The following is a 16,423-nucleotide window of genomic DNA, read 5'->3' on the forward strand; positions in this document are numbered from 1 at the left end:
CCTAAGCCACTCTCAAGGTGACATATGGGTAACATGGAATTAGATGTAGAGCTGATTTGAAATGTTATGCAACGTTGTTTGGGCACATCACTCTATGTTACGACTAATACCTGCATCAAGCACTTCATCATTACTGCAAATCACCTCTCAAATCTGAAATATGGATTATAGTGCTTGCATAACACAACTATGTTATTCTTGGTTACGTTTTATGACACCATATTTCATGAATTATACTAAATTGCCTGCACTTCTCAGATAGAATGGGACTAACTGTGGGATATTATTTTACACATAAAAATCTGTCTTATTTTCAAACTTTAAATGTCATAAAGCCCCCAAATATGATACCCTTGTGAGAGACACCCTACCTAAAACATAAAGACAACTGTATCTACACACACACACACACACACACACACACATATATAATGAAAGACAGATGAACAGAACAACAATAATAATAACAACAACAACATATAATGAATAATAATAAATACTGCAAAATATTAATTGTTGTTGATGATAATAATAATAATTATATATTTACAATTATTAATAGAAGTAATTTCATAATAGAAGATTTAGTTTGAAAAATAATGGCTTGTCCTTTTTATGTATACTGTAATGTATTAATATCTAATAATAATACTAATAATATAAAAATGTCATTAATGTCAGAAGTTAACGTATTAACTTTGACATCTCTAAAATATATCTTTTTAAGAAATAACCTTTTCTCTCCCATTTTATTCCCCCTTCTCTGGGCCCTCTGGAAGTCATGGGACCCCATACCCAGTTCTAGATTAACTGTCAAGTACAACATGTACAATAGTTAAAAATGAAAAAAACACATCTTCATTTAGACTGATGTGAAAAGCAGGAAAAGGAAGGTAAGTGTGATGGTTAGTTATACATGTGTTCTGACTCAGACAGGCTGTCTTAACCTCCGCAGAGAAAGGCCTCTCCCTCAGAGCCTGCAAAATCAGGTCACCTCACTGTGGAGCACCAAAGCAAGGACAGGACACACAGCGCTGCTGAAACCTCAAAGTGTCCATTGTTTTTCAGACACAAAAGCATATTTCACGTAATTGTCCCCTCTGTTTTATCTTCTCATGACTGAATCTGATTAATCATTTATTTATTTATTTGTTGTCAGATATAAAGATTAGAGGAATGCTAAAACAGACTCGGCTAATCAAGACACAGAGGTTCTATAGAGTGACGCTAAAAATGTGTAAAAGGCAACTACGTGATTTTATATTAACAAGGCTATTAAAGGGAATATTTTTGTAATTTGGATGCTGTTAATTGTTTTGGATGAAGAACATGAATGCAATCATGTTGTTGTTACATTTTTAAAAGTATAGTGTAGCCTATAAGTAACTGATCATTAAAGAACTGTGCTTTTTATATCAGGGTCATTTTCTCAGTGCTCTATTAATAGAATGTGTAATCTTGTTCAAACATGGCCAGTTGACATTTAAAAATGTAGATTAAGAACACAACAACATCACACCTGTCAAATCAAACACATACTCTACAAAGGCTAAATGTGTTTATATACTACCATTCTAAAGTATGGGGTCAGCAGTGATGCATTTATTTAATCAAAAGTGACAGAAATTATGTTAATAATGTTTCAAAAGAGTTCTATTTCAAATCAATAGTGTTCTTTTGAAATTTCTATTAATCAGAAAATAATTTAAAAAATCATAGTCACCATTATAGACTGTTATTATAGTCAGAGTTTCCAGAAATGTATGTATATATATATAGAGAGAGAGAGAGAGAGAGAGAGAGAGCGAGCAGCACAACTATTTTCAACATTGATAATAATGACAAATGTTCCTTAAGCAGGAAATCAGCATATTAGAATGATTTCTGAATAATCATGTGACATTAAAGACTGAAAATTCAGCTTTGCAACAGTGGAATGCATTATATTTTAAATATATTTTACATAGAAAACAGGGGTTTTAAACTGTAATATTTCACAATATTATAAGAATAATATAATTGTTGCTGTATTTTGACAAAATCCAGCTTTGGCGATAGGAGACTCGCTCTAAAAAACTCTTATTGACTTTGAATCTTATTGACTTGTGAACAGTGTTGTTTATATATTTACTGCACACAGTGTGTCTTGCCCAGCATCTACTTCCAATGGCCATTATACCAAAGTAAGTATATGACTCAATATCATCCAGTTGCAGGGAGGATGGAATTAGACATTTTCCCAAAACAGGAAGCATTACATAACTCAACAGAGACAGAAACCTACACACTCTGAATCAGGAGAGAAAATATATAACAATTAAAGGACAGACAAGAGACAAGCTAACAGTGCCTCCGGTTTTCCTTTACTCTTTAAGCACAGCCTGAACAAATCATCTCGACACACTCAATACAGTCCTGACTTTGGCTCCACTGGCTCTTCTCGACAGATAGATATAGCATGGCCATCGCCCACAGACATGGAGGCTGTATGTATTATATAAAGCCCTCGTGAAACCCTGGCCGCTGCAGTGATGACTATACGATGATGGCAATACTCCACAAGTCTTATACTGTGCATTAACACACACACACACAAAGTACATAGAAGCACATTCTCTAGACACAGTGACCCCTGTACTATTTTTAGCTCAGCTAGTGGTGAGAACTTCACTGCTAAGAGAAGCATGATTCAGAAGAGTATGAAAATGGTTTATGTTATTTAAAGACCCCTGACAAACACTGTAGAGGCAGTAATCTCAGGACAAGACAGAATAAAATACCACATTTGGTGATGAAACCAGTGAAGTTTTGCTTATGTGAACATCAAAACAGTCCCTTCAGCAGATATACGAGGAGATAAGGGCACCTCCTCAGTGCTTGGAGGCATATAAACAGTTTCTTGAGTTCAGATGCTGGATATGTGTTCCTGATGTAAATCTATTGATAAAGACTCAGTGGGGCAAGACATATCCTCCCACACAGACAACAGCAGCCAGTCATCAACACATTTAAAAAAAAAAAAAAAAAAAAAGTGCCTGGTCTCTGCCTGGTCCAATAAAAATAGATTTTACAGTTAACTGTTTCTGTTAAAGATGCATGAAGGGCAACGCACCATGAGGAGGGATGTTGGTTGCAGGGGCACACAGTGTAGCCTATAGCTGTGGATACAACTGAATAACTAATGTCAAAGTGACCTCAGCTATCATATTGTGATAACTGATCTGTGGGATTGTATAACTAATAGAGAATTTCGAGCTGGCAGATGTGGTCAGCAAGGGATTACAGGACCGTCTTACACAACAATGCGTTTGCTTGAGCACAAGGTGAGGGGGCTGTGTATTGTTCCTGAGCTAACAGAAATACTGCAGAGGTGCTTGAACCGGACACAATGTGCTAAAAATTAAAACAACCATTAGAAATGGAAAAGACAAAAATAAAATGCAAGTTAACAGTGGAAACTAAATTCACAGCAAACTTGAAGGGAATTCCATAGTCTTTGTTTTACAGTCCATATCTTACTATAATAATTTATGGCGCATATTTTTCGTTTTTATGGAATTTGCATACTGCACTAACTTTTGCATAGTAAACTTTAACATTATTTCTACATAAACTTGTTTTTTACAGACAAACAAAAAGCTCATGATCAGAATTGTGGGGGAGATGTGAACCCACGAGCTCAGAGCTCTGTGGATTAATGAAGCACGTTTTGAAATAGTACCTCCTCCGTGCTGCGGGACATCGGGAGTTAAAACGGTGACACGACACAGCAGCGCCATCACGCGGTTAGAGAGGCTTTAGCAGGTTACACAACTTTGCATGAAAAAAAAATAACACGAGATTCAAGCATAAATCAAATTTGATTCGTAATACATTCAAATCGGAAGCATAAAACGTATACACATTCAATAAAAAAGATAAATGAACTAAAATGGTAAACGAACGGAAACTTTTTTGTTGTTAGCATGCATATTACATAAAACATATTTTATATAGATTTCTTTCGTTAAAATATTAATGTATATGCAATGAAATTATATCATATAAATAATACAATTGTATAAATAATACAAAAAAAATGCCCTTGTTATTTTGTAATATGTTCTACAAGTGATGTTTTGGTATAACCGGAAACGGAAATAGCGAGGGAGCGGTTGACAGCTGCTGGTTGTATGAAGTGGTTCGCCAGCAAAACAACAATAATTGTGCAGAGATGGAGCTGTGTGAAATATTATACAACAAGGCTGAATACATCGAGACGGTAACGTTGTGTTTATAAAATCCATAATATCCGTCGGCTGCGGTTGCAAGTAACGTTAACGTTAATAAATTGAGAATGATCTGAGCCGACGTTACTATATGAGTCTCTGCAAACCGAGTGTGTTTTGTATTATTTACATTTGGCAGACGCTTTTATCCAAAGCGACTTATAAATGAGGACATGTATTATAAACAAAGATCATTCTCGAGCACAAGTGTTAGTTTGTCATAACTTCCTAGTCAGTAAATGTTTATTAATTAATGTTTGATTTCTCTAGGCATCAGGGAACAAAGTCAGCAGACAGTCGGTTCTTTGTGGCAGTCAAAACATAGTTCTCAATGGAAAAGTGAGTTTTCTCTTCTTTGTTTGGTCTTGTTATGTTCCCCAGCTGTGTGTTAACTGTGAAATGGCCTCTGTTTGTCAGACCATCGTGATGAATGACTGTATCATCAGAGGAGATCTCGCTAATGTCAGAGTCGGACGCCACTGTGTCATTAAAAGTCGCAGTGTGATCAGACCTCCGTTCAAGAAATTCAGCAAAGGGTGAGCAGTGCTGCTGGTTTGGTTTCAAGGAAAAACATCTGTTTTCTTTCTGATACTGTTTGCATGATCGAACGCTTCATGTTCTGTGTACATCAGCGTGGCTTTCTTCCCCTTGCACATTGGGGATCATGTGTTCATCGAGGAGGACTGTGTGGTCAACGCTGCACAGATAGGATCATATGTCCACATTGGCAAGAACTGTGTTATTGTAAGTAGCTCCTTACTGTAGTCTCTATTCTCCCATTATCCAACATTTTTACCAGGTGTTGCTTAATTGCAATGCATGTTTGTTTTTTTAGGGTCGGCGCTGTGTTTTGAAGGACTGCTGTAAGATTCTGGATAATACTGTCCTTCCTCCAGAGACAGTGGTTCCTCCATTTACAGTATTCTCTGGCTGTCCAGGTTGGCACCTTCAGATATATTATTTTATTTATTTACTGTAAGTGTTGTATATTTTGTAGCATATAAAGTGTTTTTTGAGTTAATGTCACTCTGTGAATATAAAGAGCCCAAGCTTTTTTTTTTTTTTCTGTTCTGTATTTCAGGTCTATTTTCAGGAGAGCTCCCTGAATGTACACAGGAACTGATGATAGACGTTACCAAGAGCTACTACCAGAAATTCCTCCCTCTCAGCCAGATCTAGGACTGACCTTTAGTTTGGGTCTTGCTCACTTTCATTCTGGGACCAAAGGAACTGATGTGGACTAATATTCCCCAATCATCTTTAGCTCTAAGTAGGGGTACATTTTAAATATCGGCCGATAATTAATGTGCATCTCGTCAGTAAAGTGAGTTCTGTAATCAGCGGTAAATTCCATCAGGTGCGCGATTTCACATAGAGCAGCTGTTACTACACAGAGCCGTTGTTAAATGACAAGCTGCACAGCTTAATTATCGGCCAATATTTATTGTGCACACCTAGCTCTAAGCTACAGCAGTAAATATCGAACAACAAATACATACCACTATCAGTGTGTTCAAAATTGTATCCACTTGCAGTAAAAATCCAATGTTAATATAGAAAATTAAATTATAAAATATGTGACTTGTACACGGAACAGTTTTTTTTTTTTTTTTTTTTCAGTATTTTTAGTTTTCTGTTAATGTTTCATATAATGTCAGTGGATATTGCAGTCCTATTGGCATGGCTGAGAAAAATAGCAACACAGTGATTAGCTGTTAGACTGAAGGGCCTTTATTTATTAAACTTTAACATTTCTGCAACACTAAACATTTTCTCTTTGTATAAACAGAGTACAGATGGTAATAATTAAATGCTTTTTTTGTTTTAAAAAAAAAACTGTCTATATTGAATGTTTTTTTGGGGGGGCTTTAACCTAACAGCATGCTCCTTTTGTAAGGTGCAGTCACATTAGTGAAATTTTGGTGGGCAAAAAAGGATGACTATTGTTAATAGTGAAGCAACGTATGAAGCACAGCTCACACAAAGATCACATTCAAATCAAGCAGCTTTCTGAAGAACACAGAGAGTCCATAAAAGCAACGGCACAAAATTGTTCAGTAACGTTTGCAAGATTCGGTGGGTGATTCAGATTTCTCTTGGCACAGTGATTAGAAGACTTACAATTGTCAGACAGGTTGCTCACTTCACATCTAACGTTATGTCATCAAGCTCAGTTTGAGTCTGCCAAGTAAGCTCGACCCCCAAGTGCGTGTTTCTAATCTCTAGGCTTCTAATGACTTCACTTGTCTCCGTTGAATCCAATGGGGTCGCTGTGTCCATTTCTTTTACTATGGCTTTTGTAAGATCCCATGAGTAACTGGCAGACAGAGTAAGTTTCAAAATAAAAGCCTCAGTAGTTCAACTACTTTGCACGAGTATTCCATAATTTAATTATCTTATTAAATGTATAATAAATAAATGGCCTAATACAAAATTAATCAGTTAAATATAGCTTAAGAAATAATATAAAAAATAAAATAGTACAATCATTTCTCTAATTCTGATTTGTTCTTTTGAGTCGGGTCCTTTCAATGAATTGGATTTGTTCACTCTATTCGGTTCCATTTTCGAGCCGATCCTTTGAAACGAACCATTCGAAAGAACCGATTCATATAAGTGAATCATTTGTTTAAGTCGTCTCTTTTCAATCAATTTGATTCATTCGGTTTTGAACGAACTGTTCAGAAGAACCGACTCGCTGAAAACAGCCGGACTCGCCCTGACAAAGTGCGCACGCGCATGTCAAACTTATGTCCAGTTTGTCGCAGTGAATTGTGGGATAGAAATTCACAGACATGGCGTCTCGTGCGCTTCCCTACTGTGTGCGCTCCGTCGCTCGCGCCGCTGCAAGGTTAAACCATGGCAGCTTGCTCACCAGATCTGCGTGCGCGCCCCTCGTCCCAAAGCAGCGCCCGCTCTCTGTCCTTTCATGCAGCCAGCGGACGAGGTGGACTCAACTAGTGCGGGTGAGCTTTCTGCAGAGCGGGTGTTTGTCTGGGGCCTACTAGTGCTGGATAACTCCGTGACCTACCTGTGTCTTTCCGACCAATCTATTCGTGCGTGACAGCTGCGAGCCACAAAGAGTAAAAGTAGCTAAGTGTGCATTCACAACATAGACCATCCACATCAGTTATTACTGTTTTCACGGTGCAATACTTTAAATAGCTGATCAGTTAACTTAATAGTTTATACATTACATACTATTACTGTGTGTATCTTCACGGTCGCTGCTCCTTGCGTCTTTATTGCTGCTATTATTAAAGTGATAGTTCTCTTTAATAAAAATTCTGTCATCGTGACGTTCCAAACCTGTTTGACCGAAGTTCTTCTGTGGAACACAAAAGATGATGGGCAGAATGAAAAAAGATGCCACTGAAGGAAACGGTGACTGAATATATCAGCCTCTAACATTCTGTCCATCATCTGTGGTTTGTTACCGAGGGGAAAATAATAATAATAAAGACAATTTTGGGTGAATTATCTCTTAATTTGGTAGAGCTTATGTTTTTCCCTAATTATCTTTCTTCTAATAAAGCTGGTATTGTGTGCACTGCAGTGAATATTGTTGGCTCTGGGATGAATTGCTTGTGTTCCTCATCTGAAAGACATTTTGGATAAAGCACCTGCTAAGTGAACACATGTTAATGTTTGAATGCCTCTAGATTTCAGGCCCGTCTGTTGATCAGTGTCGACACTATGGGGATCTTCCACCCCTCACTTTACAGAACATCGAAGAGCGCGTCATGTACGTCCTTAAACTGTATGACAAGATCAGTCCAGAGAAGGTGAGAGACTCCTCATACTTACCCTCTGTACTGTAACATTACATAGGTCCTTGTGAATATGATAATCTCCAAATACTGAAATTGGAAGGACTGTGATATGAAATTTGTTAACTGGAAACTGCATGCCTATCCACCATATTTCAATACATTTATTTGGTGTAACACTTTACAACAATTTTCAAATAGTTATAAATGCATTAACTCTAACAATGAGCATTACATTCATTACAGTATTTATGAACAACTGTTCATTGTTAGCTCACGTTCACTCCGGTCCATTAAATGAACAGATGCAACCTTTTATTTACTTCTCAAAATTGAGATACAAAATCTCAAAGCTGAATAAATAAGCTTTCCATTGATGTATTGCTTATTTGGATCGGACAATATGTGGCCGAGATACAACTATTTGAAAATCTGGAATCTGAGGGTGCAAAAAAAATCAATTATTGAGAAGATTGCCTTTAAAGTTGACCAGATGAATTCTTAGCAATGCATATTACCAATCAAAAATCATGTTTTTATACATTTACGGTAGGAAATGTACTAAATATCTTCATGGAACATGATCTTTACTTAATATCCTAATGGTTTTTGGCATAAAAGAAAAATGTATCATTTTGACCCATACTTTATTTTTTAGCTATTGCTACAAATAGACCCCAGCGACTTAAGACTGGTTTTATGCTCAAGGGTCACACATAGTGTACAAATTTGAAATGAACTAAGATTAATAAATGCTTTATATGTATTTTTAATGTTAGCTAATGTAGTTTTTGTAGTTAGACATGTCTAATTTCCTTTGTTTACCTTGAGATATTGTATAAAACATACTCCTAGCATCAATCGCTGATACTTTTTCCCTTCTCAAGCTGCAAACATCATCTCATTTCATGAAAGATCTGGGGCTGGACAGCTTGGACCAGGTGGAGATTATAATGGCTATGGAAGATGAGTTTGGTTAGTGTGGGTTTATTCCTGTACCATTAAAGCATTTGACAAGTGTGATATACCTTCCAAACATTTCATTTGAATTGTGGTGCTCAAACACCTTGTTCTATCCACAGGATTTGAGATCCCAGATGCAGAGGCCGAGAAGCTTATGACTCCTGCGGAGATCGTACAGTTCATTGCAGATAAAAAAGACGTGTATGAATAGAACCAAGTTATATGGTATGTGCATCTGGTCTTTTGAGCTAATGCTTAGATTGTAGGTTACCTTTGCATGCTTGTTGATTATTATTATTATTTTTTGCAGGTATGGAGGATTGACTCTGACTCAGTTTCTGTCATACCACTTTCTTGTCTCTTGCTTATGGAGTTAACTGCATTGTTGTGTTTAATGAAAATGCCACTATAAACTCTTGGGAACTTGAGCTGAAAATAAAGCCAAGATTAAATTATAATTCTTTGGTTTGTCATGCCCCAAGTGAAGCCTCTAGTGTGTGGGGAGTGTTACTGCAACTTAAGTTCAAGGTCAGTGCAAGAACTTAACACTGCTGTGAAATATTCTCATCAGAATACTGCATCTTTTCACCAGTTTAAAATGAACAAGCCTAAGTAAATCATAGGATGATTTTAAAATGTGTGGAGCTTTCAAAACCTTGTTGGGCACTCGTTGACGTACTGAGGCAGATTTCCCACAATTTTTAATTTATGTTTCCAAGACTGTTTGCTTATGCTCCCTGGATAAAGGTTTTAAAAATTCAGGCTGGTTTACTAAAGAACCGGTTTGTCCAATAATTTTTTTTAATAGCATAACTATTGAATAATAAAAAAAAAAGTAATTTTTTTAGGTCTGTCCATGACTGAAAACACTCAGATCTATTTGAAAAGTATTTTTTGGAAATTCATTTGGCACAGAAATGACATTTAATATTTCACTGCTCTTAAATGATGGCATTAGCATGTGGCATCTCACAAGATGGTTTATAATAACATTACAAAGATACCACATTTGAAAGTATGTCACCCATGAATTATTCTGCAATGACCAATAATGGCAGGATTACTGAACTGAAGCAATTTGAATGATCCCGCATTCATGTAGAATAAAACTTTTTATAGCCACTGTATGATTGGAGTCTGATATTTAACCTAACATTTCAAACCTCTTTTAAAAGCACTGTTTTTGTATGTAGAGGAACTAGTAGGTAAAACATTCATGGTAACCATAATGAGACTCTTAAACATTTCCATATATGAAGCAAATTTTAGTTGGATGTATTCCATGTAAATATTTTTATATGAAATTGTTGGTAATGAAGCAAATATATTTTCAATTGTACTTGCAGTTAAAGTACTTTAAATAAATAAAACACACCATAGCACACCATATCACTGTTAGGCTTTATTGCGGGTTGTACCCAAGTTATACAGCTTTGTATTCCAATATCAAGATCAGGACTTTACAAACAGTTATTATCAGTCTACAAGTACAGCCAACAGAAGACCTAAAATCTACTCAACTACCTCGTTACATATGCACTTAAGGGTACTAAAATCGAAAACCAAGCAACAAAGAAAAGAAAAAAAAAGGAAAAACAGCATTACAGGAAACATTCATCACTATACATTTGAGTATCTACCATGTATTACTAGACTAAACCTTGTGTCAATTGTTACCAATACAAATAAGGATTGTCCTTCAAAAAGTGCAGTTCCCCAAGTTAAAATTCTAAGATGAACCCAGGAAGACGCTGAAAAGAACTTCCTGCTCATTTAAGTTACCTTATTGATGTTTATTTCTCTTAATTTTCAAACAGTCTACCAAAGCAGTGTGCATATAGGTTACATGTGAGCAAAGACCACTAGAAGAAATGTTGGAGTTGAGAATTTGCGATTCCACAGCCCGTTCTGTGAGGAGCGCTGTGAAAAAGGAAATGTTAATGCAACCCTCCATTTGCTACAACTGGCCAATTTTTCGTGACAAAAAGTTAAAGAAAATTTCAATCATGGCACATTACAGGAATCGTATTTTTAAATCCCGCCGCTAGCGCGGTCAGGATTTTAGTAAGCGAAGACACAGACATGGAAGCCTCACCCTACACTGCATAGACTCTCTTAGAATTTCCCCATGGTGGAAGTTACGATTTAAACTCTCGTTCATCCGTTTCTTGTGCTGGTTTTACTAAAGCTTTTCGGGTTTAGAATGACGTGACAGCAATACTCACAGTTTAAGTCAATTGCCTTAGCACACTGTTCAACAGTAGGAACCATTTAAAAGACATGGGTATATTTGATCACAGGATAAATCAGAAAAGAATGACATTTTCAGTACAAAAGTAGAATGTCAGGCCAAGTCACTTTTTCGTTTCCTCTACGTTCAACCTGGCTATAAAAATGGGGATTGTACATTGCTCATGAATATCCTCAAAACATCCAATTTGCAAGTGACATTTGAAGCATATACATTGTCCAGCTTTTACAAAAGAACAAATCCCTTTCCTCCCCCTGCTTGATAATTTGGCATGACAGTGAATTATCAAAATGTCTCAGCATGACAGTTCTGTCCAACACCAAAAAGCTGCACATACATGAAACTAAAATTAAGAGGAAAAGAGAGGAGGGGGGACAAAAAAAAAAAAAAAAAAAAGAATAAAAATTTAATAAAAATGGAAATAAACTGGGTGCCAATGGCTTTTCCCTACGCTTCCGAAAATAAAAAGCCACGAAGAACGGGTAAAATAGCACGTTTGCCAAGATGGCAGGGAAGAACCCATTCAGAACCATTGGTAAAGCTCAGCGTAGCACTGCCAGAAAGGACTAACGCTTTTACAAACATGTAACTAAAGCACAACAGATTGAGCGATCCACATTGAGGGGGTAAACAAAGTCACGGCAAAACCATCGGCGATACCTGTAGTTACACGCCCCCTTAACAAGAGGAGAATACTTGGGCTCCTGATGAGCAGGAATGGAGCGGACCACTCAAGCATGTAGGCACAAATGCACGCTTTAAGAGTCTAGTCAATGTGCATGAAGAATAAAAAGACAAACAAAAGGCAAAGTCCTCTGTCCATGCCATCCAGTCTCCAAAAGCTACACTCTGCCTCCAGAACACAAATACAGTACAAGCTTTTCTAGTTCATTATGTACACCAAGTGCAATTTCCAAAAACTCATTTTCGGCCTTTGTTGTGTAGTTTTCTCTCCAATGTTCCACTTAAAATTTGTCCAACAAACAAAGATAAGTCAGGTCTGGAATTAAGTAAACAAATCCTTTGATTGAAGTATATTTGGTAAAGCAGTCACTTAAAATGGTTCAATACTGGCACGCAACCATAAAGTGAGGGTAATACTCAGGGTTTTGTAGGAAGAGTCATTAAATATGGATAAGTTAACACACCACGCACGCAAGTTCTACTTCTCAAATAAAACAAAAATGGAGAAAACAAACAGCTTAAACACATATTAAGGTCCATGGCTTAGCCTAATGCTGACATCTCTCTCTCCCTCTCGCTCTTGAAGCGTCTCATATATTGTGCACCTAAAATATAGTACGATAAAAGTCTGTAAATCTACGCACATCATTTAAACTACCAGCAATAGAGTACATTCACCTCTAATCCAGCCTTCCTTGGCCACAAGTACAGAGGCAAGCCATTTTCAATGACAAACCAGCTTTGAGGAAGGGGGGAAAAAAGGGGAGAGAGGAAAAAAAAGAAAAAAAAAAAAAATCTAAATAAAATGGTAATGAGCAGCCAAAACATTGATTTATTAATATTGTAAGGAACTTCAGATTAACAACCAAACTGTACACATTACAATCATTTTCTATTTGTAAACAGTTAAAAGCCACTTGACTTGTTGCATCTTCGGACACAATTTGAATCAAGGCAATGAAATGTGGACGACTTTTGCACTGTTAAAATAACCAAACAAGAATTTCTTTAACACCAGCTCTGGCGATGAGGAAAGAAAAGAAAAAAAAATGTATGTGTGTATATATCTCTCAATGTATATGCAAATTACCGAAACATATAAAACATTACTTCAGACAAAGAAAAAGCGATTCTGTAGGCCGAGTCATTGGCTACAGTATGCATAGTTACAGATTTCGGCTTTTTCTTATGACATTTGACAGTTACTTCGACAGTCACAAAGCGAAAAACATTGAGCCACTCAGTGGGAAAAGGGGAAGGAGGACTAGATAGTGATTCAGCAAACCATATCCACTCATTAATAAAAAGACAGCATATTCGAAAAGCAGTATGTAGAATGTCTCCAGCTTAAAGCAGTTATTTGGCAGAGAAAAACTTACAGAGCTATAAGTAGTTTCAGTGCTAAAAGTTGGATTTTCCTACAAGGAGTTTCTATGGGGGAAAACTGGCTATATTTCCTGAGAACCATGCTGGTTATTTAGCAGACAAGAGGAATAGATAAAATAACCAATGACATGGCCAAACACTGATCAGTATTCCCAGAGATTAAAAGCTTCGTCTTCATCCTCAAGATTTTTTTTTAAAGGTTTTTATTTTTTGTATTTTTTTTTTTGTTGTATTTTTTTATTTTATAATTTTTGTAATATTTTTTTTTATTCTTTATGCATTTTTTTTTCTTTTTTTCTCCATTTAAAATAAAAGGAAGAATGACCATACTTTCCTCCCTCAAAAAGTTTTGTAAACAAGAGGGCACAACGTGATGCCTCCAAAACAAAATTGAAAGCCTATTTTGAAAGTGCTGTTCCCCCTGGCTTGCAGGTCGGGTTTGCAAGTCACAGCTGTGGCTACAGTTTTTTAGACTGCAGAGCTAAATTCTTTAGTTTTAAAACAAAATTGGTGCAATACTTATTTCTGTAATATCATCAAATAATCCTAAGTCAGCATCTATATCTTGATCTCGAACTCCACAATACTACAATAAGGTAGGCGTACATCAAGGCATAGTAGAGCGCACACGTTAAGAACATCCTTGAGTAAACAACTACACTGGAACTGTCGGCTCCCTCCATATTGCAGATTATACTGAGAAAAACCACATTCAGTGCAAAGTTAAAAAAGCTCAAACTCCATTGTCAGCAAACAAAATGCAAATAATAAAAACAAAACAAAAAGAATTGGAATTCAAATAAACATGATGAATAAACAGATGAGCTCAACCGAAGCTTTTTTTCTGTATGAAGAGCACTACCTGGAAGTGTAAATACATCCTTTCACATTATAGAATTGGCCTGCATAATTCAAGTATTCAAACTGATATGTTTTGGGCTAAAACAAAGTGGACATATGTGCAGAAAAAAAAACGTAACTTGTTTCCACAGGGTAACCCCGCATTGGTTTTTTTTGTTGTTTTTAGTTTTTTTTTGTTTTTTGTAAGTGAAGAAAGTCTAACTAGTGCCATTTGATTTTTTTTTTCTTATATAATATATATATGGTCATATGATTATGATTAACTATTTCCACATTGAGGTCACGGGTTTGTATGTTTTTTTTTTTTTGTCATTTTCTTTTTAAGTCAGAAGGTGAAAGATGCACTACATGGACTCCCCACCTCCCGTCAGGTGGTCAACAGGAAGGAAGGAGCTGATGGGGGAGGGACTGTTGATTCTCCCCCCCTCACCACCACTGGGGCTGCCCCACAGGCTCGTGGAGTAATTGGGAACGCCCCAGAGAGACGAGCCATGCAGGTCTCCGCTGCCGTTCCAGTGACTTGGATCAGTGCGGTTTGGGAAGGGGTGAGAACCCTCGATGGATCCGATCCGGTTCTGAGAAGAGCCCAGCGTCTGCCAGCTGGGAGAGGCAGTCATTGACTGACCTTGTGCAAAGAAACGATTAATTTCCTCTTCACTAGCAAACTCTGCAAGAATAGTAGTGTTCCCTAAAACACACCTGAGGAGGAAGAGCAGAACCTTTAATCAGTATGGTGTCTCACTCAAGTCTTTCAACTTCAGAATAGGGTTCCGGAAATCTTGAAACAGCTTCGCACATTATTTCAGGGTTTCGATCGAAGGAGAAAGCAGGCTGATAAACCATTCACTTAACAAGCATTATCAGATGTTTATAATGGGGAAAAATCGTTGTTTGTGTGAAATGATCCGGTCAAGACCCTGAAAGTAATCACTTCGGATGCTTTTATATTAATAGAACGTTGAATTATTCCAAACAGAACTCCTAATTTAAAAATCTGCATCCAGAATATTTGAATTCTAAGAATCGGAGTACATGATTAAACTGTATTATGTGTATCATCATAATGCACTGGTTCTCAAACGGGACTGGGGCAAACTAGGGGGCTTTTTTTTTTTTTACCTTAAAATGACATTAAACATTTACCGGAAATTCTATTTACTGTCATTAAAACCAATCATGCTTATGATAAATCTAGTTATTCCAGAAGTGATCAAGTTATTTATAGTTGACTGACTACTAATTTCCTCCTAAATGGCTTAGTAATTATTAGCTTTAGTATTAACATTTCTGTTCTTTACCCACATTGGGTAACAACAAAGAAGGTGGACTTACATGTGCAGTGACTTCTGGGCTTTTGCCGCCTCCTCCTTAGAGCTGTAGCAGACGACAGCGTTGCCATGGGGAAGGTTCAGATGGAATGTGATCAGTGGACCGTGCTGCATGCACAGAGTTCGCAAGGTGGAGCCATCAATCTGTAAGACACAGGCATGACTTGTTACCCAAGAAATGATTCTGCTGTAGCTTTATATAGAAAACAATACCTAGGTTTCTAAATGGAGCATTTCCTTTAATAACACCCATTAATTACAAAATAGTTATTGATAGTTGGCCATTGAGAATTCCAAACTCTCACATCTTCATAAATTTAGGGTTAAAGCTCTGACGTCACATGGACTATTTTAACGATTTCCTTACTACCTTTCTGGACCTTGAATGTGTCAGTTGTGTTGCGGTCTATGGAGGGTCAAAGAGCTCTCAGCTCTCATCAGAAATATCTTAATTTGTGTTCTGAAGATGAACGAAGGTCTTACAGGTTTGGCACAACATGAGGGCGAGTAATTAATGACAAAATGTTCATTTTTGGGTGAACTAACCCTTTAAAAAAAATTTATTTTTCTTTCCAACTTATATTGAAAAAAAAGTGTAAATTGTATATTTCTAATTAAGTGCAATTCATAATTCTTTTACAGTGCATTTTCAATGTGTTTTTTTGCTAAAATGCAGAAATCAGGCAGCGTGAATGCTTAACCTGCTAAAACGAGTCGGTACATTCCAAATCATGAAGTATCTTACCTGAGGTGTGAGATTTTTGAGAACAAGCCAATTAGTTCTCCCTGAGCTGCTGTCACCCCAGCTGGAACCTGTGGACAATGATCATTTCAAGTCTCTCTGGTTTCTTTAAATGCAAAATCATTTACACTACTAATAGAGTTTATGAAGGTGAAAGGGAATATAATTGA

The 16,423-nt window shown here is 36.8% G+C and overlaps 3 protein-coding genes across 13 annotated transcripts in view; 2 read left to right on the forward strand and 1 right to left on the reverse strand.

Moving 5' to 3' along the window:
* Positions 1 to 4,138: 4,138 nt before the first annotated feature.
* LOC127952907 (dynactin subunit 5) lies at positions 4,139 to 6,630 on the forward strand. The gene is made up of 6 exons (XM_052551806.1): positions 4,139 to 4,261; positions 4,539 to 4,607; positions 4,686 to 4,804; positions 4,901 to 5,012; positions 5,104 to 5,206; positions 5,350 to 6,630. Exons 1-6 carry the CDS (start codon positions 4,214 to 4,216, stop codon positions 5,445 to 5,447), a joined length of 549 nt encoding a protein of 182 aa, XP_052407766.1. The 5' UTR covers positions 4,139 to 4,213; the 3' UTR covers positions 5,448 to 6,630.
* A 402-nt stretch (positions 6,631 to 7,032) lies between these two features.
* On the forward strand, positions 7,033 to 10,123 carry LOC127952908 (acyl carrier protein, mitochondrial). Its single transcript, XM_052551807.1, has 5 exons — positions 7,033 to 7,234; positions 7,931 to 8,053; positions 8,926 to 9,013; positions 9,121 to 9,226; positions 9,312 to 10,123. Exons 1-4 carry the CDS (start codon positions 7,064 to 7,066, stop codon positions 9,210 to 9,212), a joined length of 474 nt encoding a protein of 157 aa, XP_052407767.1. The 5' UTR covers positions 7,033 to 7,063; the 3' UTR covers positions 9,213 to 9,226; positions 9,312 to 10,123.
* A 267-nt stretch (positions 10,124 to 10,390) lies between these two features.
* LOC127952893 (trinucleotide repeat-containing gene 6A protein-like) overlaps positions 10,391 to 16,423 on the reverse strand; it is a 55,520-nt gene continuing 49,487 nt past the window's right edge. For all 11 annotated transcript variants that reach the window (XM_052551773.1, XM_052551767.1, XM_052551765.1 and 8 more), the window contains 3 exons: positions 16,257 to 16,324; positions 15,516 to 15,655; positions 10,391 to 14,882 (listed from right to left, as the gene is read on the reverse strand). In XM_052551773.1, the coding sequence (XP_052407733.1) occupies positions 14,528 to 14,882; positions 15,516 to 15,655; positions 16,257 to 16,324 (563 nt within the window). In that variant the 3' untranslated portion in view covers positions 10,391 to 14,527. The remainder of the gene's footprint in view (positions 14,883 to 15,515; positions 15,656 to 16,256; positions 16,325 to 16,423) is intronic.

Source organism: Carassius gibelio, chromosome B3 (genome assembly GCF_023724105.1).
Source record: "Carassius gibelio isolate Cgi1373 ecotype wild population from Czech Republic chromosome B3, carGib1.2-hapl.c, whole genome shotgun sequence".
Classification (NCBI taxonomy): domain Eukaryota; kingdom Metazoa; phylum Chordata; class Actinopteri; order Cypriniformes; family Cyprinidae; genus Carassius; species Carassius gibelio.

Coding starts and splice junctions, on each gene's coding strand:
- LOC127952908 (XM_052551807.1), top strand. CDS start 7,064: ATGGCGTCTCGTGCGCTTCCCTACTGTGTGCGCTCCGTCGCTCGCGCC. Junction 7,235..7,930: donor GGTGGACTCAACTAGTGCGG/GTGAGCTTTCTG, acceptor GAATGCCTCTAG/ATTTCAGGCCCGTCTGTTGA. Junction 8,054..8,925: donor ACAAGATCAGTCCAGAGAAG/GTGAGAGACTCC, acceptor TCCCTTCTCAAG/CTGCAAACATCATCTCATTT.
- LOC127952907 (XM_052551806.1), top strand. CDS start 4,214: ATGGAGCTGTGTGAAATATTATACAACAAGGCTGAATACATCGAGACG. Junction 4,805..4,900: donor TTCAAGAAATTCAGCAAAGG/GTGAGCAGTGCT, acceptor TGTGTACATCAG/CGTGGCTTTCTTCCCCTTGC. Junction 5,207..5,349: donor AGTATTCTCTGGCTGTCCAG/GTTGGCACCTTC, acceptor TCTGTATTTCAG/GTCTATTTTCAGGAGAGCTC.